We start from the raw sequence: 24,358 nt of genomic DNA on the forward strand, positions 1-24,358 counted from the left end.
GCGACCGGAAGTGGTGGTCGCGCGACTTCCGGTAGTTGGGCCCCTGGGAGAAAGCAGGGTCCGGAATGGCAACCAAGAGGCTGGCGCAGTACGTCAGGGGACCCCGGGCGGGCGGGGGGTCGCCCCGGCTGGGGAGCTGGCGTCCGCGGTGCCCCAGCGGGCTGGGCAGGGGGCAGCCGCGCCCTCAGCCTCCATCCTCCGCGGCCCCCGCGTCTCTGGCTCGGGATGGAAGGTGTCTGCCCGGACCTGGGCCTAGAGCCTCGGGTCGCCCACCGCTGGCTAGTGGCCCGTTGCATTCCCAATGGGAACCGTTGTGGGCCCCTCCCTGGCTCCCTGCACCTTCCCGGGTTTCCTAGAAGAGAGTCGTTTCTGGGCGAATAGCGCGGGGCTTCGGAGTCGGAGAGGGTCCTGGGTTCATATATCAAATATATGGGTTCTTTGGCAAATGGGTTCTTCTCACTCGTTAAACCTCGGTAGCAAAAGCGACTACCTTGTACCGTTGTTGAGGACCAAACGATATCACCGTCTTACTTCAGTATCTGCTATGCAGCAAGAGTCAGTAAATGTTAGCTGTTATTCCCAACTCCCCGTCACACCTCTTGTTAAACAAACAAAACTAGAACAGGGGGTGTTTGCCTCATTAAACTCTTCTACTCATCAAAGCAGTTTGGCTCCCCAGCGCTTAAGACTTCAGTAAGCTCGCTTGTTTCTTTGAACTGAGGGTATTGCCTTTTGGGAATCCTTTACCATACATTACCCTACTCAGCGGTTCTCAACCTATGGGGTCGTGACCCCTTTGGGGGCCGAACGACCCTTTCACAGGGGTCGCCTAAGACCATCGGAAAACAAAAAGATATTTACATGACAATTCATAACAGTAGCAAAATTACAGTCATAGAGTAGCAACGAAAATAATTTTATGGTTGGGGGTCACTACAACATGAGGAATTGTATTAAGGGATCGCGGCATTAGGAAGGTTGAGAACCGCTGCGTGGTTTACCGGGGATGTCTAGTTTCTTGACCCAGATTTTTAAGCTCCCAGAGGGCTGGACCTGGCCTAACTCCTCAGAGCTGTCTCCTACACTTGATTAGCAGGGGCTTGAAAAAATACAAAGGCAAAACTAGTTTCAGCTTTTCCGTGCATTTTTACCTCTACAATCACTTGAGTTCCTGAGTATTGCTGTAAGATACGGGCGGCACAAAGAATTTAGCCTAGGTTTGCAAATATGTACTTTGAGGTCCACGCTGGTAAAACGACTACCAAAATCAAAAGAGAGGGTGGCAGCTAGTGCAAGAACCAAAGTCTTTTGCCCTCCAAGTCTAGTCCAGTTTCCTCTCAATCACAATCCATTAATGCATTCCTAATGAGAGTTATACCATTAGTGTGTTAGCCTACTCAAATAGGAGTGTGAATGAGTTTGTTGAACAGATGGGGTTGTTTTACATTTTTAGGCAGCTTGGATTAATTAGAAGGAAGTCAATTGCACCAGCAAATGGAAAACTAGGAAGAAGCAAATCCAGTAAGTAGTATGCTTTGTTTCTTTCTATTTTGTAGCTTGCACTTATAACGCTGGAAAAGCATAATGACAACCTGATCTTTTGCAGAGCAATTGTTTGACTACTTAATTGTCATTGATTTTGAGTCGACGTGTTGGAATGATGGGAAACGCCACCAGAGCCAGGAAATAAGTAAGTCTGGACTGCCAACAGCCAAGGCTAGCATTAGATGAGTCACTTTAAAGTTTATAGATATAAACCAGTCAACAGGTAAAGAAAACAAGATGGTCTATAAATTGCTAGTTTACTCTAAAACCTGACTTGACCAAAAAAAGAACAAAAACCTAATATCTATTATGTCATCAAATAAAATAATTGTTTTAGGATTACATACAAAACCTCAATTGCATAGAAGCTGAACAAAATACCTTTGCCAAAAGAGGTACATTTCAACTTCCATATATATGGTCTCTATATTTAATTGTGGAAGTATATTCAAGAGTTTTAAGTAGGTATACTCATAACTTTAGCATTTTAACTTATTCTTTGGCATAACTTTATTATAACCATTACATCACACTGCTTTGGCCATTTTAATATGCTTTTACTGAAACAATGATTAATAATACTATAATGATGGCAATATATGATTTTTTTTTTTTTAAGATTTTATTGGGGAATTGGGGAAGGGGAACAGCCAAGATGTTGTCCTGTAGTCTTAGTTGTGGAGCGCACAGCTAGCTCAGCTCCAAGTCCAGTTGCCATCCGGTCGCCTGCTGGCAGCTCGCCGCTGCTCAGCTCGAGGTGCTGTGTTCAATCTTAGTTGTGGGTGGGTGTAGCCCACCATCCCATGTGGGAGTTAAACCGGCAACCTTGTTAGGAGCTTATGCTCTCACCAGCTGAGCCATCCTGCCACCTGTTGGCAGCTCTACAGCAGCTCAGCTCAGGCACAGCTCACTGGCCTATGTGGGAATAGAACCATTGACCCCGTTGCTCAGAGCTCACGCTCTTAATCAACTGAGCCACTCGGCCGGCCTGGCAATAAATGTTTAATTTAGAGTGATTACAGCCTTAGTTTAACAGTTTAATTAATCAGGTGTCAATTGATGATTCTTTCACGTAGTTGAATTTCCAGCAGTACTTCTGAACACATCAACTGGAGAGATTGAGTCTGAGTTCCATGCTTATGTTCAGCCTCAGGAACATCCAATCCTTTCTGAATTTTGCATGGAACTGACAGGCATAAAACAGGTATGCCCTTTCCTTTTCCCAACCAATCTTCTCACCACCACCATCCCCAAACAAAAAAACAAGCAGGAATGGTGCAAATGTTAAAATCCAGAAATCAGTTTCAAAAAGAAAATAAAAGCTACATATCATTTAGAATTAGATTTATTTAGTGTTAGGAGGAAAAAAGTCCCCTCCAGAAGTCCATTGGAATCTTTAAAAATTAGGAAGAATTGTGTAAAAATGAGTATCAAATTTATTTATGGAAATTAAATAGATCACATTTCTGTCGGTCTGGATTTAATTACTATTATATTTCTGTGTGATTTTAGATCGGTCAATCTAATTTTTCTTACCTTGCAGAGTTCTAATCATTATCACTTTCCCCTGTGTTTTAACATCTTTTCACTAAAATCTTTGTCAGTTGGAGCCTCTTCTTTGTTATGTCCCCCACGCTGCCTAATTATGTGCTCAGCAATTATAGAGTTTCGTTGTTGAATTCAGATTTTGTGACTCTCTTCAGGATCAAGTTGATGAAGGGGTCCCTTTGAAGATTTGCTTATCTCAGTTCTGTAAATGGATTCAGAAGATTCAGCAACAGAAGAAAATTACTTTTGCCGCTGGAGTTTCAGATACATCTACCCCTGAAGTAAAATTATGTGCATTTGTGACTTGGTCAGGTGAAAAAAAAAATGTTATATCTATTCATCATAAATGAGTAGCATTATCACTATGTAATTCTTTATCTCTAGTAAGAATTATACTTGTTCAACTCCTGGGCCAGGAAAAGAAATCTAAGTGCTTAGCAGATGTTAAACAGAAAAAGTAAATTTATTCATATTTTTTAAATTATCATTCTGAGATACCTCAAAATTTCAGTTTTAACTTTAAGAATCTTTCTAAATTGTTCCTTTCTGTTCTTCTGAGTCCAGGCAAAGATGATTTAGTGAAAACTCATGCTGTGTTTTACAATGTAGATTAAAAAGAGTTCTCATTCAGCTCATATCCTTTGCTTTTATAATTTCGCACTAATGCGGACATGAAAAGAAAAATGGGCATTTTATTTATAAATGATGATAGTATACATAAAAACTGCTGGCATCATTGACTTTGTTCTATTTTAATACATTTAATGCAGATTGGGACTTGGGGGTTTGCCTGGAATATGAGTGTAAAAGAAAACAGCTGTTAAAACCTGTGTTCTTAAATTCTTGGATTGACCTCAGAGCAACTTACAAGGTAAGGGTCAAAGATGGGGGCGTGTTCACTTTCCTTCTATTGAAAAATGATTAAACTTTATCCCACATGTGGGTATGGGTTCCTACAAATAAAATGTTTTCTTTTGAAATATTTACATGAATACATTTCTTAAGGTATGTAAAAATAACACACCAAAAATAAGCACATTCCAAATCTAATAGAACTAAAAATTATGAAAAGTATAGCGGTTAACATATAGCCTTTGAAATAGGAGCCATTTCTTTAGACATGTTCTCATTTATTTGATTAGATTTTCTACAGCAGAAAACCAAAAGGACTAAGTGGTGCCCTGCAGGAAGTGGGAATAGAATTCTTGGGACGAGAACATTCCGGTTAGTATAAGTTGAAAATTATTTTTATTATGTAAGTAATTTTATAAGGTCTTTCGTGTGAATCTCAGTTTTTGTGATGTCATTAATGAGGAATATCCTTCATGTAAGAAAAGCTCCTAATCTACTGGAGGTGCCAAAAAAATGTATACACATGACCTGTGTTCATCTTTTGTTATCGGTATATATTGAGCATTGCAATTGAGTACATTTTTTTCCTTTCTTAAAATGTGCATACATTTTTTTCGCACCCTCTGTATGCAATTCAAATTGTTTCTAAGACTTTCAAATTACCACTTTCATAAAGTATTATAAGATAAGGACTACCATCTGTGGCTTTCCAGTTGCTAAAAAGAAAGAATTCACCAAATTCAATGGAGATTAAACAAATGTCCAGATAATACAGTGGGCTGGTGAAAACACTGAACGGGACTGTTAGATCACTCATGAAACAGCGTCCATACAGGATGTTGGTCAACTTTTTGTGAACTGCCTAAGAAATTTCCACCTTCTCTGTGAAGGTGGGAGACCTTGTCTCATTATTAAGGCCGCCACAAGCTTTCCACAAGACCGATTATCATGATTAAAATTAGTAGGTGATTATATAACTTACAGCATGTTCCAACTTCTGTTTAACTGTTGGGGTTTTTTTCCTATATTTCTTTACACTGGTACCACTAAATGCAGTATTCGATATTTATTTCCTTAGGGTTGGATGATTCTCGGAACACTGCCCTCCTTGCTTGGAAAATGATCAGGGATGGTTGCTTAATGAAAATTACAAGGTCCTTGAACAAGGTCAGTGGTGTCTTGCCTCTCTCTCATCTCAAACTCCAGAAGTAATCGTAGGGTCATTGAAATGTTGATGTCATGTGTGCAATCATTTATAATCAAATGATGACATTTTTCTTATTTTGTCATATCATATAATGTGTACTAAAGAAATTCTGGAGGCCCAGTTGCTAAAGCTGTTGGATTTGTCTGTGGAATCATAGGTCCCCCCTAAGAAGAATCTCAACATTTTGGCCAGAAATCTGAATACGAATCAAGTTGAAGAAAAATCGGCTTGCAACAGTGGTGTTTGGCATTCCAGCATATGTGATAGGCAGCCTAAAAATACCTTACTTTATCATGAAAAGGTTCAAATGTCAGTTGGTGGGAATTCTGTAAAGGTACAGCAAGGTGAGTTACAACCTAGGAGCAATATAAGCGTGGGTCTTTGCAATGCCACTAGCGCTTCCTCTCTCTTAAATACTCGGTCCTCTACTTCTGGGTGGCACTTGCGGAGTCCCAGCTTGACTGCACTTATGCAGGAGCCAATCAGAAGCGAGCATTGTGCACTGGATACCAAATCAAAGTCTTCAACAATTGGTTCAGAAATGGTACTTGTTTCCACGACCCTCTCATCTGTTAATCAGGTTTCCGATATGGAAATGAGCTCCGCTCTTGACTGTTTGCCTATGCTCGCCGACTGGGAGGAGGTAGCTCTACTGCCAGCATCTCAGCCTGAGCAAAACGCAGACTGTGTACCTCCTCCCATCAGTGACTCCGACTTAGACACTTGGCTTAATTCTGAAGAACGATTAATGGTTTTAGAGGAATCTGAACTGCTGAGCCATGAGACCTTAGCAGCCACAGAAGAAACCCCTCAAAAATCTGAGACTGCGAAGGCAGTTGTGTATAAGAGTCCCCATACTACTATTTATAATGTGAAAGAAGCCAAAGATCCAGGTTCAGATATTTCTAACTTTAAGTTACCTGAGTGCAGATCAAGTAGCTTCAACAGTGTTAAGGCTGGTACGTCTCATCCTTCAGAGTTGGGGACACATGCTCTTTTAGATGGCACTAAGAGGAAACCATCCAGTCCCACTGCTTTCCCACCAGCAAAAAAACAGACCTTCACCATTCATGAAGAAAAGCCGACATCATCTGATGGCTCCCCCATGAGAAGTTCTTCCTGGAAGGTTCTCTCTTCTATCTTAACTTCTACAGTTAACCTACAAGGGCCTTGGAAGAGTGGCAAAATGACCCCTCCCTTATGCAAGTGTGGCCGGAGATCTAAGAGACTTGTTGTTTCAAATAATGGACCGAACCATGGAAAAGTCTTCTATTGTTGTCCCATTGGCAAATACCAAGAAAACAGACAATGTTGTGGTTATTTCAAATGGGAACAAACGCTCCAAAAGGAAAGAGCCAAGAGCATAGCTCAGTCTCCGTCCTCACGGGGACTCGCTTTTCGTTCTCCAGAAACAAGCCATATTTGTGACAGAAATATAAATGTTTCTACTAAAAATTCGTTAAGACTCAGACCTTCAATGAGGAATTGATAAACTTTCCCTACATATGAACTATGTTTTTACTTTAATGTGACTTTTTTAGTGGTAAAGAGAAAGAAAATATATAGGGCTGCAAGTTCTGAGGACTTAGCATATCTGAGCACTGAAGACTACACGAGGGCTGTTATACACCTGTACGCGCGCACATGCACACACACACCCTGAAAACAGAAAAAGTAAATTTCACAGGCTTCTAATTTCACTCACCAGTTACCTAACTTTTGTCTTTTGTTCATGTATGAATCCTCATTGTCCCTTGAATTCCCAAACATTATGAATATTCTGAAAATGTCTTACACTATTTTATTTATATTTCATATATCATGTGCCAAATTTACCATACTTTTTTGAAGAACCACAAATGAAATATTTTGTAAACTATGTTTATTAAAGTAAATATAATAAGCCATAATAGTATATCTTTCTTTTACAGTCAGACCTTGAAACAGATTTTGATTTTTTGAATAAAAATATGACTAATAAAAATCCCTAGCCTATTTTCAGGTAGATACTTTTATTTAGAGAATTATGATAATCTAACTGACATTTTTGTTTTCTTGGGTTTTTTAAAAATATTTTTATTTAAAATATAGCTAAAGTACAATATTTTATTAGTTTCAGGGGTACACCATAGCTATTCAACATTTATATGCCCAAAGAAGTGACCACCATGATAAGTACAGCAACCATCTGACATTGTACTAGGCTATCACAGTATTATGGACTATATTCCCTATGCTGTACATTTCATCCCCATTACTTATTTGTCTCATACCTGTAAATTTGGACCACTTATTCCCCTCTCCCTTTACCCCGTTTTTAAATGTATCAGTTACAGTTGACATTCAATATTTATATTAATTTCAGGTGCACAGCATAGTGGTTAGGCGTTTATATAATTTAAGAAGTGATCCCCCTGACTAGTCTAGTACCCACCTACACTATACACAGTCCAACTGACATTTTTTATGTCTCTAAAAACTTTTATAAGTTGTTTAGTTTTGTTTCAACGCTTGAAGATTGGTTTTGATTTGTATATAGACATATCAGAAGAATTATTCAACTAAGATTTGAAAATCAACAAGTCAGAAATTTAGTTCAGAAACTGCTTCTGTACTGTATTTAAAAATTCCTCAGCAGTTGATGGTATTTGTTTTATAGATACTGTGGTAATTAATAGAATGGATTTAAGAGGTTTCCCATTCTTTCTTCCTCAGTTCCTTCCTCTTTATCTTCCCACTGATAGTCTTTGGCAGCTCTTGAACAAATTCTAGCTGTTGGTATTAAGGGAAGAAAATGAGTTCAGGAGTTTTCATCTTTAGACAAAGTCAATTATGTAGCAGTTCTGTTATACCTCCAGGTCCAAGAATTAGGACACACATTGGGGTGGATTTTTGATAAGAACCGAAAAGGGAGAGGGGTACTGTTGAGATTTTTCTTGACATTTAAGATTTACTACAAGTCTGCTGAGCCAAATGGCCCAACAAATTAGATCAAGAGTTTCATTATCCATGTCATCAGCTCCATTTGGAACATTTGGTGTAGCATGTTTGAGGAGACTGTTCATTAAAATAGAGAAAATAAACAGCTGAGATGTTCCACAACACTACGCAAATATTCATCATGATTCGAATACCTACCTTTCTGGGGTATTTGTAAGGTGCTGTCATTTTTTTTACATGCTCCTGAATCTCCTTTTTTAGGCATTCTTGGTCATGTGAGTTGTAATCGGGGTTCAGAACAATAAAAGCCTTTACTACCTGAAATAAATATTTGAACCAGCAGTAAGATGAAGTGTGTTTTTTTTGTTTTAGTGTGTCATGTGTACTTTATTTCACTGGGATTCTAAGTGTCAGAAGGTTTGACAAGTTTGATCTGGCTCTGTGCTCTTAAGCCAGCCACACTTCCTGTCCTGTATCTAACACAAGAGGGTTCCCAGGATCCTGGCTATGTTTATGACCTACCCTTGAACCTTATCATTTAACTGCATCTTGAACTCCACTTTCTTACCTGATTCTGATTATCTCTGTTCTTGTCTCATCTTTTATCTCCTTCAAAACGTTTCCCATTGGAAACTTGGCGGTACACTAACACAGTGTGTTGTGTAACAACCCAGCCTGATCTCACCGAGTTTCCAGGTCCCCACGCTCAGGGCAGCCCTTCTAAACGGCATTCATGTGGGGCTTGCATATCCTTGTTGAAAGGAACACTTCGTGGAGGCCGAGCACTGTATTCCAGAGACACTTCTGTGGATGCAAGGCCATGAAGATTCCAACAGCACTTTGCTATTGGTCTGACCCCTTACCTGGCCCCGAGAAACAAGAGTGGAAGTGGCCATGGCCTTGCTCTAGCTGGCAGAAGACTTCATCACTTCATGCTCAAAAACCTTGTTGAAAGCTCACCCTTCCTTGAAATATTTTGGGAAATCCTGCCCAGAGTGTTTGGGCCTCTAACACAGAAGGCGGAAGGCCAACCCTCATGCAGCCCCTTCGGGAATGGGTTGGGATTCTGGATGTTCTCTCCTGGGGCACTGCCAGCACTCCCTTCCCGAGAGACAGGACTCAGGGCGAGTTGAGTGTGCAGCACTGTGTCCAGTCGCCAGGCCAGGCTTCGACCCGGAACGATGCTTCCTGTGGGCATGGCTCCAGTAGTATCTCCTGCAACTTTTATGATTAAATATCCTGCACTTAAAAGCCTGAGGTCGTGAACATAAGCCGGCAACATCGTCTCCACCGTGGTCTGGGAGTAAATATTTGCTTGAAAATGAATTTTTGGAAACAATAAACCACCCAGGACAACCGGCTACTGAGAAATGAAGAGTTGCAGTTATAAATTTTCACATATTGATCATGGTTTACCAGTGAGCAGTTTTACAACATTTTATGAGCAATTACTCGCTTTTGTCTTTACCAAAACCCCTTGAACATTTCTAGTTTACATGTGCCATCGGGCGACTGTGCAACTGTGTGTGTGTGTGTGTGTGTGTATAATTTTATTCATATTTTGATATTTCATAAATTTTATTTGTATTTTTGCTTGCTCTGCTGCTTTATCAACATTTTTAGGAGTTAAAAAAATTTATCCTAGCTGTAAGTGAATCATTGAGAGGCAAATTATTATTAGATTTAATGTTTGTAATTACTGGTTTGCATATTGATGACGTCTACACTTGGATAAAGTCTGTTTTTTATAAAAGTCTTCATAAACCAGTACAGAAAATGATTAATTAACCAGGAACAACCTACATGGTTATGAACTTGAACCCTGAAGTGCAACAGCCCGGATTCACATCACACTTTGTTGTCTAAGCTAGGGCAAGTCAGGACACCTCTCCTGCCTCAGTTCCCTTCTCTGTAAAAAGAGATTGTGAGGATTAGTAAATTAACACAGGTATAGGGCTTACAAAAATCTGGGAGATACTAAGTCCTCAAAAACATTAGGTGTTATTAGGATTTTTTTAACTCCGGAATCCATAAGTGGGCTTCAAAGTTTCTCTGAAATCCTCGGCAAAATTTTGCATTTTTATAAGAAGAGTCTATGGTTGTGCTATTCAAAATGGTAGCCACGTGTAGCATTTAAGTTGAAATTAATTAAAATGAAATAAAACATTCACGTCACACTAGCTACACCTCAGGTGCTTGGTAGCCAAGTGTGGCTATTGTTTAGATGATGCAAATAAAGAACACTTCTATCATTGCCAAGTCCAATGGCCTTCAACTTCCAAAGAGTTGTGTGGTCCAAACCATTTAGGAAACCCAGCGACCTAGATGAATATTTCTCAGCGCTTTCACATTCCAGGGTTAAAACAGGACTTGGAATCTAAATGTACTTTTCAGAAGTAACAGTGACAAAAGTCATCTGTTCCATTATCCCTATTGGAAGTTTTGTCTTCCAAAGAAGACTTGGTGAAAGCACACAATTTTAAACATTGTGAAAATGTAGCTAAAGAGGTAAATTAAGTCATTGGCTGAAAATAAGTTTTTTAAATAACCACATGAAATTCCAAAAAATACTAAAATATGAAAAATCAACTGATAGTGCACAAAACTATCGATATAGGGATTAAATGAGGGAAATAATTCATTTTAAACCCACTTGCTTTTGGACAATTTATCTGAGAAAAAATTAAATATCCATAAAACTGTCAAAATAGTTATTAGCAAATAGCATTAGGAATTTTTAAAGCTAAAATTGCAAAATAGACGACAGTGTGAAAATGCACCCAATACGTTGCAAAACTATGGTAGGTAGATGAAAATGATAAACATTTTGGATATTGTTCTAAAGTCTTCATTTTATCTGTTTTTGATAAATTGTTCTAGAACTTGCTACTCAATCAAAGGCCTGGCAGGACCTAATCTGGAGAAAGCTAGGATAGGCCTGCTACCGGGAAGAGAGACACAGTCTGTGGTATGGAGCACGTGGCCACTTTGGGCATCTCATTTGGGACACACCTACACCTGCCAGGAAATGTCGCAGCTCACTGAGCTGGGCAAACTTTGCCCCTCGCTTGGCTAATCTAAGCCCTACCCCAAGACCCCAGAGCTGTGGGGGGACCATCACCCACTAATAGGTGTTAACTCTGGGATACCAGCTGACTGCCAAGCCAACCCTGGTCCTAAGGGCACAGCTACCCAGTAAGCACCTGTCAGGGTGGATACAATGAATGATGACCGATGCTGGGAGAGGTGCAGGAGAAGCTGAGACTCATGGAGCCCTTCTGGGGGAATTCAGAGCAAAGGGACAAACGTCAATAATCAATGAATCTGTTCCCTGCTCTCATCTATCTGTAATACTGGGGGCCATGCCTGGCAAAGGGGGCCTGAAACCCCACCTACCATGTGATCAGCCCCAGCAGGAGTGAGCTGTTAGGACTTCTGTCTGAGTCATAGCTGCTTTCCTGAGTCTGTTGCTTATTTACCTACCCAGCCTGCTTTGTGATGCCAGCCCATCCCTGTACAAGGGACCATGTTGGTTTCCAGACCTGAGTAACACCTCGATCCTACCTAGCCGACCTCTGGCACCCTGCCCTGGTGTAAGCCTGGTGAGTTGGCATTCACGCCATCTTTGCCCCAGCCCTCTCTGGAAAGGACTCAGATTCTTTCCGGAACATGTTTTCCAGTCTTATTCTGTAGCAATTCTTTCTGACGAGCATATTTCTATCTGACTTACATATTTAGTAATGACTCTATCTGACTTGCATGGCTAGTAAATGAATCATTTGGGTAACTCTGTTTCATTGAACTACCGTTTAAAAGTATGTGTTAAGACTGCTAACAGATTATAAAGTGGTGGTAGATCACTTCTTTTACCTCTCCTCTGAGGGGGTCTGGACTGCCGACAACAGCTGACTCGGCCACGGCAGGATGCTCAATAAGAGCACTTTCTACCTCAAATGGCCCAATTCGGTAACTGGGGAAGGAAACACAGGACAGGAATTCATAAAGACGAGTAGCAGGGTCGCTGCAGAGCACCGATGAGCAGTTAACATTACATACGCGTATGCAAGGATGAAAAAGAAAATTACCCAGAGGATAATATGATATCGTCCGATCTCGCAACAAACCAGAAATAGCCATCTTCATCCCTGTAGCCTCTGTCCCCCGTAAGGTAGAAATTGCCTCGTAGAGTTGAAGCTGTTTTTGTAGGATTGTCCTGTGAAATAAATAGCGTTTTGTTGTTATTATTGTAACTCTAATGTTCAGTTGAACTTTTAAATGTTCTAGGAGAAAGGAAAGTTTGGTTCCTTCGAGAAGCCATAGACAGAAAAGGGGCCAGCATGTGAAATAAGGATGAAATCCCAGCACTGAGGCAGCCCAGCATAAAAGAGGTAAACTTCAGTTACAAAGACGAGCCGTGCTTCCATCCTGAGAACTTTCTTAGCTGGATCACAAACTAAATATTGCAGGAGCTCAGCGCTCAGAGCGGGAGGCTAACCTAAGTCATTTGCTAAGTGACCAATATCAAGCACTGCGAGGAAAAGAGAGAAGGGACCACTCAGAGTTGAAACAGGCACCAACACCTAATAATTCAAAGAACAGACAGGAGTTTTTTTGGTTTTATATCTTGTTTTGTTTTATACAAAAAACCAGAATTGGTTCTGTAACTTTGGCAGGAAGAACAACGAAGTACTGTCACATGAGGTAAAATTCACTGATAAATAGAACCTGGACCCTTGTGCATATTGGTGTAAACATCACGCTTGTTTGTAAACTGTGATTAGAAGTGGGCTATGGCTGCACACAGTAGGCAGCTTGGAAGGCCTCTAGCGAGAGGAAGGCACTGAGCCTCACTCCCTTCCTCCTAGCCCTCCCAAGAAGGGAGCCCACTCACCGGGTTTCAGGAGAATGGTTGGGAGTGGAGGGGGTCAGCGTGTCTGTCCAAAGGGCCGTCTTGTTTCTAGGGCTCCCCACCTCTCGCCCTCGCCGGCCTGGAGCAGTGATCTAGCCAGTCCTGGGGAGCTAGCCCTTCTCTAGCAAGCATCTGGGTGTTTCTTCAGTTCCCTGTCTGAGGGATTCCTACTCAGGACAGTGAGTCTCTCAAGAAAAGGCCAAGTACCTCTCCCAGGTGTGTTCTGTGGTGAGCAGGGAGTCAGCAAGCACTTTTGAGAAGCAAATAGAAGATGAGAGGTTATGGAATAAGTGTCTTACTATATAGTGGGTGAAAAGGCCTAGTGGCCGGTTGGGTAGAACTCGAAGGCCAATATCTCCTTCTTGTCCGGGAGGTAAAACATTGCCATTTACATCTAAAATCTAGGATAAAACAGAACAGTTCACGTAAGGGAATTTTTATATAATGCCACATATTACATCTTGGCATGTTTTATTTTGATTTTTTTGCCCTTTAAGAATGCAGACGTCAGGCACATTTTAAGTAGAAACTCCTAAGATAAATGTATTTATTTACATTACAAAATGTGCAAGAAGAATGAACATTTTACGTAATTCTACCACCCAACAATAATCACATTTTGGAAATATCTTTGAGACGACACAGACCTAGGAAAAATAGGATCTTTTTATAATACTCTGTTTGGCCACCTGCTCTGACCACTTAGCAATGTATCTTGGTCGTCTCATCCTCTCAGATAAATATTTCATTACTGGTTTTCAAACTTTGTGGGATGACAGACTCTTACTTGAAGCCCAATGTAAGGAAGCAGGAAAAGGACAATGTCCCTGACGAGACAGTTAGGGACAAACTCTCTTACCCTCCCCCCAATCCTCATGCTTCCTTGAAGTTCCTAATGGTCGCTAGCATTTATTAAGCACCTACTGTGTTCTAAATGATAAACACTAAAGCTCTATGCACGTCGCATGTCTTATTTTCTTTATTTCTGACAACAGTCTTATCTGGTTAGAACTGCGATGATACTCATTTTACATATGAAAACCGAGGTGCAGAGAGGTTAAGTAACAGTACGCGGCTGAGCTGCAGTCCACGTCTCGCCATCACACTCCAGACCCTCTGCTTTTCATCTTTTCCCTCCTCTGTGGACTCTCTCCTGGGAGTTCAATCCAAATGAGCATTTCTCAAGTTGACGGCTTATCTTATGTCCCAGTTTTTGCTCTAAATGGATTTTAGCTGTTTCAAAATATGAAAACTCGCCTCTGTTTTTATAGGCATCCACCAACAACAGCCTTCAGACCTGAGATATGGCTTGTGTGGAAAATAAGGGCATCATACTTATCTGGCACTTTCCAGAAGGAAGAAGGCTCCTATTCTCAAAGAGAAACTTGAAAGGCAAAGCAATTCTAATGTAAATCCTTACTTTCAAGTTGGTGTAAATAAAAAACTACGAATTCCCACCCAGGCCTCTAAAGAGAGATGTGGCTCAGGTATGAAGGAATTGCTGATGGAAAGGAGATATTTTAGGAGAAATACTGATCACAGGCTGCCCTTGAACAGATGGGAAAAAGACGACATGTTCTCTCTCTGGAGAGCACCCCAGTCCTCGTTCAAGGGGTCCTAACATGTTAAACATGAAATTGGTGAACTTTGGCCTTGGAGGTTGCAAGGATCCGACACCCAGCTGGTTGGAGCACACCCCAGATGGCAGAATGTCCCTGCAGGCGCTCGTGGCTGAGTCACAGCTCAGAGACGCCCCCCTAGTGAACAGCAGAGGCAGACTGAGCCACCAGTCAAGGTTCCTACAGTACAGCCAGATAAGGGACGGGACCTGGCATCTGGTTCATTCTCGAAACTGTCATATCAGCAATCAGTCCCAGCTACACTTTCTCAAATTTACCTGATCCTAAGAATTACCATAGGGTAATTCTTAGGGTGCTTGTTTAAAACACAGATTTCAGGGTCCTACCCGAAATCCACTGACTCAGACCCTCTAGGGAAGGGGTCTGAGAATTAGTATTTTTACCAAGTGCACATGTGGTTCCTATGATCAGATAAGCTTGGGAAGCATTTGACTAATCTGCAACTAGCCCTCCGTTAAGTTTGGTTCTGAGCTCTCTGTAAACTCATCCATTCTGGGTCCTCACTGCTCTTGTTTTCTTTTGTGTCAGTGTGAGGTCCTTTGGCTCGACTTAGCTTTGGGTAGGTTGCTCTGAGAACAATTCTAACCCTGTACCAAGTCTGCTGACGACTAGAGTGCCACCTAGGGATGGAGGGGTGGCTTGCTGGTGGCAGTGGTTACAGGGAGCCAGGAAGCGGCCAGGCCGGTCTGTGGGAAGAGAGGAAGCGTGCTGCAGCCTCTGAAACCGCAGCTTCTTTTGTCTTGCTTGACTTCCGTAGGAGGTCTTGACCTCTCACCCGAAGAGTCAGGGGATTTTGTGGCTAAAGGATGGCTATCGGAACCAGGTTCCTTAGGACTGAATCCCAGCACCAGCAGCTACTAACTGTGTGACCTTGGGTGAGCCCCGTAACCTCTCTGGACCTCATCTGTAAAACTAGTCCAATATTACTATGTCTCTCATCGGCTCCTTCAGGAAAGTCAGTGGGTTACAATTTATAAAATGCTTAGAGCTACTTGGCACAAGCAACTGCTTTGCAAAACAGTTGGACACCAGTAAACTAACACTTTTCGATCATTTCCGTCTTTCCATGGAAATCATGAAAGTATCATGAAATTATCCCCAAAACTCGGAGGGGAAGGGAAGGTAGAAGTGGAGTAGGACGTAAACAGATTGGGTTATTAAATGTTCTCCCAGGAGGACGTGTGCAAACCTCAACGTCAAAAGCAGGAGAAGGCTTTCCCATTGAGCCAGGCTTAATTTTCATTCCCTTAAAATTTCCACAGATGAGCACCTAGTTAAGAAGAAAGATGAAAGTAACATTACAAGTAACAAAATTTATTTGTACATCAACCATGCATTCATTAAACAAATATTTGCTGAGAACTCGGTATGAGCTAGGCTCAATATAAAACAAATTCTCTGCTCTCATGAAGTATGATGGTAGGCACTAAACAAATGGATATAATAATAGCATTTAACAATTAATCAAGTTATGATTACGGAAATATCCATATTTATGAAAACACTTGTACTCACATTAGCACTACACTAGGCTGTTTCTATTTAAATTTGTCAATTTTTCATTTTTTTTTATCTTTGAGTGTTTTAATTTTTGACCAGAGACTACCTTCTTATGGTTTGTAAATCGAAGAATTGTAAAAAGACACACTGGGGAAAACTTCTTTCAGGCCTGCCCTCATCTGCTCCAGCTTACCCCTCCCCTTCCGACATAATAACCACTTCTATTGTTATTGCATTCGTTTTCTCTAGAATTTCTTATTCTTATTTCTCTGAGTTCTTTAGACAACCCTTTATAGAGTATGCTCAAGGAGTTGTCCCCAAACTCTCAAACTCTTAATATTTCAAGTAAGAAGGAACTCATCATTTTCCATGTTTGAGGCAGCCCTGACTAAGAAAGTTTCCTATTACATAAGGGGAAAATCTTTCTGTAGATCTAGTATTTTCTTCATTTAAAAATATTTTAATGCTCACACCCTAATCAGTTATATAGTGGTTTTTCTCAATGAATGGCTGTTCCCGTTCCACAGTTCCAGGATGTACTGTTAGGCTATTTAAACAACAACTGTCTATTACAGAGGGGTTTTTTGCAACAAGCTCCCCTCAAGCAAGCTTTTTTTTTTAGCTGTTCTTCTAACCACTCCATTCCCCCTGTAGCCTTCAGACAATCATGTGATTTTCCTTCATCCAACTTAATCGAATCCAGCTCTGTCTTCTCAGGGACATCCACATACCGTTTCAGTCTGTCCATACCCTTCGTAGATATCCAGACCTGTCCCGTCTCTCCACTGTTGAGTCACTTCAGGGTTGATCGGCTCCCCGGCACTCACGCAGTGCTTTAAGCTTTTGAACGAATAGCTTCTCAGAAGACAGATAATGAGTTCAAGTTAGGAGGGAAAATGGAGAGAAATGGAAATTAGAATTATTTCTAATGAAATCTCAGTATAAAGTATGTTTTAGTTCCTTCCTAATTCCCTTCTCCAATACAAAATAAACCATTCTAACATCATAAAGTGATTCCCCAGACACCAGTTTTTCTTTTTCTTTTCTCCCTCTTATTTCGGGATTGGGGGAGGGATGGGATTTCTTGCAAAGAAAAGCCATACCATCTTAGGGAAGGTACCACGTATGTTAATTATATGTCACCGGTATGTTAAATCAGTGATCAAAAGTTTACCATTTGTCTGGTTAAATTGACTATGGAATATTTATATGATGGCGTACTATACAGCCAATAAGCCCTTTCAAAGGGAATCAGTCATAGAGGGAAAGATATTCATCTTTTCTCCCATTTGCTGGGATAGGGGTGACTGACTTCTCCACTTTCTCAGCTCAGGTAAGCCACCATCCGTAAGCTCAAACACCTTACCTGGAAGCGCTGGGCTCAGAGCTCTGCTCGTGGCTGCGGCCTCCCTTTGACTCCCCTTGTGAGGGGAGCCTGCCCGGAATGTAAGCAAGAGGAGGAGGGGGAGAGAGTGCTAAACCCCGCACCTACTAGTCTGGAGCTATAAGCTATGTTTTTAGGCAGAAAGATGTTTTGTTTTAGATCTTCCTCCCCTCGTACCCACCGCGTGCCTACTTTAACCACCTCTCTTACCTGGTCAGATCATTCTGTACGAGCATCCGGTATGCAGTGGGCGCCGAACAGAAGACCGTGATGGGAAATGTGGAGAGAGTCTGCAATTTACAAGAAGTACACTCTTGGTTTCCTACACCCTTACTAAGTGCCTCAATGTCTGCGGGAGGCATAGCACAACGTAAACCTTGTCTAGTCTAGCGTCAGCGCACTCACAGCTTCCTTTGCTCGGCTATGTTTTCAGCCTTACTGACTTTCCCAATGCGAAATATCTTAAATTGCGTTGTCTACTCTGATTTCTGAGCAGTGCCATCAGTGATGCTGCCAATGCATTTCTAAATGTGGACCTCTGGTGCTCTGCCTTACTTGCAAGATGGACGTGGGCTCAAACCGCGGCAGATAATGTGCAAATACACATGCCCCCTGGGTCCATGGCGAAAAGACACTGCTCCACGCGGACTTGGCCCAGCCTGTGTCCGAGTTATTCCACATCACATCTGAGGGTGTCAAATCTAGCCAGAACCTGGGAAAACAGAATGGCCCCCATCTCTCTTTGTAAGAACACAAATCTCAAAGACCAACGAATGCATCACCTTGGCAGTGTGACACATCAGGCTACAGTCAGTTCTGGGAGCATACCTTCCATTTATAGATAATCCTAAACCAAAACTGCCGTGGGTGTGTCCGGTCATCTTAGGAGACCCACTTGTCCCGCTGGTGAAGTAAATGGCCATCGTCTCATTGTGTTTTGTCTTCACACAGGTGTGGCTGTCGCTGGCGTGTCTAGGAAAGAAGACCTGTAGGATGCTGCCCGTTCAACCCAGTGTCACAGATTGTCAGCACAGAAGCGGACTCGAGAAGCCATCTGCTCCGACCTCTTGATCTCATGGATCAGGCCCCAGTGTTTGAGGCTGAACTCCATCTTTTGAGGCGCTTTCCAGAACCGAACTAAACTTTGCCATCCATAGCCCATTTAGAAGGGCCAATTTCGTAGCTCTTTGCTGTATGATAAAGAACAGTTACAGCATTCAAAAAACTCAAGAGTTTTATCACACCTCCTGCAGAATGAGGATTCTATGATCACGTGTTCGTGGATTTGTGAAGAGCTGCCTCTTCTCCTTACCGAGGATGCTTTAAAATGTGATTTAAAAAAAAAAATGAGTATGTTCCTAGACGTCACAGGTAATGGTATAAAGCAGCGGTTCTCAACCTGTGGGTTGCGACCCCTTTGGGGGTCGAACGACCCTTTCACAGGGGTCGCCGAGTACTCGTATGTGGGCGTATCTGCATGTGGGCTTGGAGACGGATAGAGGAGCGGTGTCTCAGTTCCTAAGACCATCGAAAATATGTGTCTTCCGATGGTCTTAGGCGACCCCTGTGAAAGGTTGAGAACCGCTGGTATAAAGCCCTTCAGGGTTGCCTCTCTCTGGGGGAAGCTGTTCTACAATTCTGGCTACTCACTTCATCATCTCCTTGAGGTCCCCCCAGCCCTCTCTGGGGTGCTGAGACACAAGGAGCTTGGCGTGCAGGTTTTCACACTTAGAAGCCACCGCATCCACTCCTGGGGCGACAGTCTCATCGGTGATGATGCATTTAGCTTGTGAGGATTGCAGTCTGTAGAGGATGTCTTTCTGGGTCAGCTGAGTGGTTCCGGGAATGAAAACGGTCCCTAAAGGGGCAGAGAAGAAACAGTGGTTGGAAGGAAGGGTTTCCTTCAACATGCGAGGGTTGTGTAGATAGATAGTTCATGTGCATTCTACACTCCTCAGAGTGAGTTCGTCTCCCAGGCAAGCTCGGTCTTTGTCTTCCTTTCTTTATTCTGCTTCTGTGTTCCATGGGATCTCAAAGCTAAGAGCCTTTGACCTAACGTGGAAGGGCGTTAGCTAATGATCTTCCATCTGAAGACCCTTTGTCACATTCAGCTTAGAGAAGGCTTTGATTGGAAAGGATATTTATTACCCAACATAATTCTCAAGTACTTGAGTGCCCAGCGCTATTCTAAGTGTTTTGTGTGTTTTCACTCATTTAACCCCCACCAGAAAAACTCCAGACATAAAAGCTATGAGTAAGTTGCCCAAGATCCCCAAAGTAGAGAGTGGCAGTGCAGGGATGGAACCCTGCCTCCTGACCCTGAGCTGTACATGTGACCACTTCATCCAGCTCCTCTTTTTTCTTTTTTAAATTTTATTGGGGAATTGGGGAAGAAGAACAGCCAAGTTGTTGTCCTTAAATCTTAGTTGTGGAGGACTCAACTAATTCAGCTCCAAGTCCAGTCGCCATCTGGCGGCCTGGTGGCAGCTCGCAGCTGCTCAGCTCAAGGTGCCGTGTTCAATCTTAGTTGCAGGTGGGTGTAGCCCACCATCCCATGCAGGAGTCAAACCGTCAACTTTGTTGTTAGGAGCACATGCTCTCACCAGCTGTGCCATCCTGCCACCTGTTGGTAGCTCAGCGGCAGCTCAGCTCAGGCGCAGCTCACTGGCCCATGTGGGAACCAAACTGGCGACCCTGTTGCTCAGAGCTTGCGCTCTTAACCAACTGAGCCACTCAGCTGGCCCCCATCCAGTGCCTCTTAAAATGTGTGTGGTTGTTCTATGCTTCCGCTCCTACCTGCTGTCAATTACACTGTACACTGAAATGTAATGGTTAAGAGTGTGATTATGTTCCCCAAATTATCTCATATCCCTGTAACATAAATTGTAGTTACCAATTTATGCAGTCTTAATCCCTTCCCCTTCTCCCTCATTCCCACCCCCTCCCATCTAGCAACCATCAGAAGCGGAATAATACGTATGTCAACTATAATTTAATATATATATAGTCATGGGATACGGAGTATAGTATAGGGAATTGAGTCCATGGAATTGAAATAGATATATACGATGTCAGAGGGGCATTAGATTGGGGAGAGGGGTTATCACTTTGTGAGGGGTGAAATGTATAGCTATTACATTGTTTTGTACACCTGAAACTAATAAAAAAAATATGTAAGAAAAAAAAAAAAGAATGTGTCCAGACACTCTTGTAGCTTGGCCTTGTACAAGGCACTTCACCTTCATGATCTCAGGTTCGATCTGTAAGATGGGGATGATAATGATAGGCACTACCTTCTTTATAGAATTACTGAAGATTAAATGAGTTAAAATGTGTAGAGTAAAAAAGTGCTGCCAAATATTAGCTATTATTTTCCTCAAAGGTTTAAAGGACTTTCAAGAATACATCTGTATCTACTGCTATATCTAAACGCACCCATATCTGTGTCTGTGTATATCTGCTTTCTAGGCTCCACCACGGGTCCCAGACCTTTGAGAGATTCACAGTGGTTTTCACTCTTCCCGGTAACACGTGCCTGGTCACTCCTGGACTCTTGACACAGATGCATCTTTTCGTTTCGGAAAGGCTAAGCCCCTCCAGTGGAGTTCTTCAGGAAACAGACAACCAGGACCAAAACCCACGGATTTTTGGAATATCTTCTCTTTCTAAACAGGGTAATGTAGCAATTTTTATGAGGCTTTTAACTCCAAGGTTATTTCTTTGAGCTGTTCCACCCAGGGATCAGGAGTGAGCTTCCCATGGCCTCATACTGGTCCATAATTCATAGGCACTCTGACACCGTGCCAGCATTTCATGCCCAGAAGAAGCACATCTTCTTTAGAGAATTCCTTTCTGCCAACGTAATTCACCTCATATCTTTAAAAGAATCCATTAACAGTGATCAAGCTTACCTATTAAAGCTACTTCCTGTCCAAATTAATCATTCTGGGAATCATTACATAGTTTCTTCCCAGGAAGCAGACTGTGACTTTAATTAAAAAATAATCTTCCAGTATTTCTCTGGAGGGATGACCTAGTTGATTATAAATACAATGAGTTCATGTTTTACTCATCCGTTTAAACGTGAGGGCCTACGATGTGGCAGGTGCTCAAGAAACAGTGGAGAACAAGACAGATGGAGGTCCCTGCCCTCATGGAACTTACATTCTAGACAGCCATTGAGCACATTTAAAATATCAGGTGACGGTAAGTGCTATTTTTTTTTTCTGTAAGATTCTTCAGTAGCTGTTGAATAATTATCCTGACTTATTGAACTAATACAAATGGATTTCTGGTCCTGGCAATCAAACTGTCTTGTACTAAGACAGTGTGCTTAAGCAGCATTTATGAAAGCGATCATTTTGTTGAAAAAAAAACAAACTGTAAGAGTGGACTATGCAACTCCAAGGTGTAATTTAAATGTACACGTGAGATTAGAGCATTCAACTTGCCTCGAATGCAACTAATGATTCTAATAAATGGAGAGCTGTTATTTAATAGAATGATTTATTATGACATAAGGATATCAATTATCTCAACAAATATTTCATATGAGAATGACAGGTTTATGAGCAAATAGTATACCCAGGCAATCTAGTACAGGCTAAAACGTAAATACATAGATGGTTTTGGGTGAGCTTTCCTGGATTGGGACATCAGCATTGGGTTGCCTGAGGAGGTGGCGTGAAAGCTAAGATTTGGAAGTCTACTAGGTAGTGTCCAGGTGGCTAGATGTGAGGGGAAAGCTTTCCCAGCATAGAACGTAGTGTGCACAGAAGCCAGGAAAGGGAAAATTCCCGAACCTCAGAGGAAACCCCTCGCCATGGCTGGAGCACAGAATATGAGCGTGAGGGAACAAGAGCAATACAGGGAAGGTAGCTAGAGCCTTCTGTGATGCCTGAGGAAGTTCCGGTTTTATCTGGTAGGCAATGGGGCATTGTTAAATAATACCAGGCAGCAAAATGATAGGGTGAAAATGTGTGTGCGCGCATGGACACTGGCCATGGAAAATGCTGGCGTTGGGGCAGTGTGGGCACACACAAGACAGAATGAGGGAGACTCTTGGGGCGATCCATTCAGGAGATGGTAAAGAGGTGAAGTAAAGCAATGGTGATAGAATTGAAGAAGAGAGACTCTGGGGGAATGGAGGTAGGACGTGATTAGGAGGGAGGAGCCACAGATGTCTGGCTGAGGGCCCCAGACGCATGGCAGTCGATCATGAGAGGAATCAAGGCGTGACACCAGAACGGGGGTGGGGTCTTTGAGGCTGGGGCTGCACTGAGTTTCAGATGACCATGGCAGCCCCACAGGAGAGAAGAGGAGTGGGATGCGGGTATTCAATTGTTGACTGGCATCCACTTAATAAAACGATTTCATTTTGAAAAACCTAACTCCTACTTTAGGTCAAAAAGATATGGCAGGTTTCCAATACATTGCTAAGGTTCCTGAGAATCATACTATATCGTGTCCAGTTTCTCAGATAATTTAGCCAAATGAATGCTTCCTGATTACTTAGATGTTCTGGAAACTCCCCCATCCAGCCTAGCGTACACATGACCAGGATGCAAACATTACTAACCTGTGCGCAGGCAGGCGACATTTGCAAGCCACCACTCTGGGATCCGGGGCAGAATCACAATTACGCGATCCCCCCTTTGCAGGTTGCAGGCCTCTGTAAGTACATTGGCCAGTTTCCTGGACAAAGACCCCAGCTCCTCAAAGCTCCATCTCACTTCTTCTCCAGCTCCATTGGTCCACCAGAAGCCTGGGTTGGAAGGTCTCTTTCCAGCCTGAGGAAAGAATCCAGTCGCGATATACAGGTGGTTATGCAGCTAAATTCTGTTTGAACTGACCAATGGAATATTTTCTCTGAAGGAAAGTCACAGGCCATTTGTTAGGATGTACATGCGTATTTGCAAATAACCCCGGGCTCCTTGTTTCTATAGATGTTGGGAGCCGCGTCGTTTCTGATTTTGCCTGGTGGTTAGAATTCGTGCGTCTCTTTCTACTTCTCTTAATGCTGGATCTATGCCTCATTTCCTACCATTTCTGACTCTTGGAATCACTTCTCACTCTACCCCTTTTTAAAAAAAAATTGACCTATTATCATACATTTTGGTGACCCAGGCTTTCTCAACCAAGAAACTCTTAGCATGTTGAGCCACATAGTCCTTGGCTGTGGGGGGCCTGTTGTGTACATTAATAGGACATTTAGCAACATCCCTGGCCTCTTCCTGTCAGCACACACCGTCCCCAAGTCATGGCAACAAAACCGTCTCCAGACATCGCCAAGTGCCCTCTGGGGGGCAAACTCCCTGCTGGAAACTAGTCTGACTGGCTCTTGCTCCATACCTTTTCCATGTTGGTCCACTGGTCCAGGACATCTTTAGCAAAGTTGAAATACTCTGGAACCTGCAGCTTGAAGTCCCGTTTCATAGATTCATAGCTGGAAAAATTCTGAGGGGTCACCGTCCTGTGATCTTTATGCAACTGTCTCACAGAACGCAGAATCACCAGGCGCTGAAAACACCTAGCACTCAGTAATATCTCCATGGTGACCAGGGCTAGCATCAGTTTTGGTGGATGTTTTAGCACTCAGGATTTCCTACAGAGAGCAATCCATCTACAAGACAAGCAGAAAGGCACGTATCTGTCTCTGTCCTGAAGATAGCCATACCCCAAAGCAGCTCAGTTTTGGTAGTAGCATTAGTTGTCATCATCATAGTACCACTTTCTGAGCATTCACTCATAATAAAATACCACAGACTGGGCGGCTTAAACAGACATGTATTTCTCATGGTTCTGGAGGCTGGGAAATCTAAGACCAAGGTGCC

The 24,358-nt window shown here is 42.4% G+C and overlaps 2 protein-coding genes across 6 annotated transcripts in view; one reads left to right on the forward strand and one right to left on the reverse strand.

The window, feature by feature from the left end:
• Positions 1-18,712, forward strand: ERI2 (ERI1 exoribonuclease family member 2). Of its 4 annotated transcripts, XR_002124806.1 has the most exons (10): positions 143-693; positions 1,454-1,521; positions 1,607-1,690; positions 2,622-2,749; positions 3,249-3,405; positions 3,864-3,964; positions 4,236-4,317; positions 5,024-5,112; positions 12,377-12,480; positions 18,477-18,712. XR_002124806.1 is itself a non-coding variant. In XM_019649849.1 (9 exons), the coding sequence occupies exons 1-9, from the start codon at positions 66-68 to the stop codon at positions 6,639-6,641; spliced, it is 2,064 nt and encodes a 687-aa protein (XP_019505394.1). In that variant the 5' UTR covers positions 1-65; the 3' UTR covers positions 6,642-7,265. The 4 variants fall into 4 exon arrangements, 3 of the variants coding, with proteins under 3 accessions (XP_019505394.1, XP_019505395.1, XP_019505393.1); XM_019649849.1 differs by lacking the exons at positions 143-693; positions 12,377-12,480; positions 18,477-18,712 and adding exons at positions 1-88; positions 5,310-7,265; XM_019649850.1 differs by lacking the exon at positions 12,377-12,480 and having other exon boundaries at positions 142-693.
• The window catches only part of ACSM3 (acyl-CoA synthetase medium chain family member 3), a 21,779-nt gene continuing 4,927 nt past the window's right edge, over positions 7,507-24,358 (reverse strand). The window contains exons 2-14 of one of the 2 annotated variants that reach the window (XM_019649853.1): positions 23,877-24,147; positions 23,104-23,314; positions 19,176-19,383; positions 18,354-18,497; positions 18,081-18,237; positions 17,736-17,815; positions 16,873-16,996; positions 15,831-15,911; positions 13,301-13,402; positions 12,178-12,305; positions 11,963-12,062; positions 8,291-8,410; positions 7,772-7,924 (exon numbers count right to left, since the gene is read on the reverse strand). In XM_019649853.1, the coding sequence (XP_019505398.1) occupies positions 7,838-7,924; positions 8,291-8,410; positions 11,963-12,062; positions 12,178-12,305; positions 13,301-13,402; positions 15,831-15,911; positions 16,873-16,996; positions 17,736-17,815; positions 18,081-18,237; positions 18,354-18,497; positions 19,176-19,383; positions 23,104-23,314; positions 23,877-24,095 (1,761 nt within the window). In that variant the 5' untranslated portion in view covers positions 24,096-24,147 and the 3' untranslated portion in view covers positions 7,772-7,837. Of the gene's footprint in view, positions 8,411-11,962; positions 12,063-12,177; positions 12,306-13,300; positions 13,403-15,830; positions 15,912-16,872; positions 16,997-17,735; positions 17,816-18,080; positions 18,238-18,353; positions 18,498-19,175; positions 19,384-23,103; positions 23,315-23,876; positions 24,148-24,358 lie in introns of both variants that reach the window. The other variant, XM_019649851.1, reaches the window with a different exon arrangement.

The sequence above is a fragment of the Hipposideros armiger genome, unplaced genomic scaffold (genome assembly GCF_001890085.2).
Source record: "Hipposideros armiger isolate ML-2016 unplaced genomic scaffold, ASM189008v1 scaffold_135, whole genome shotgun sequence".
In the NCBI taxonomy this organism is placed as follows: Eukaryota; Metazoa; Chordata; class Mammalia; order Chiroptera; family Hipposideridae; genus Hipposideros; species Hipposideros armiger.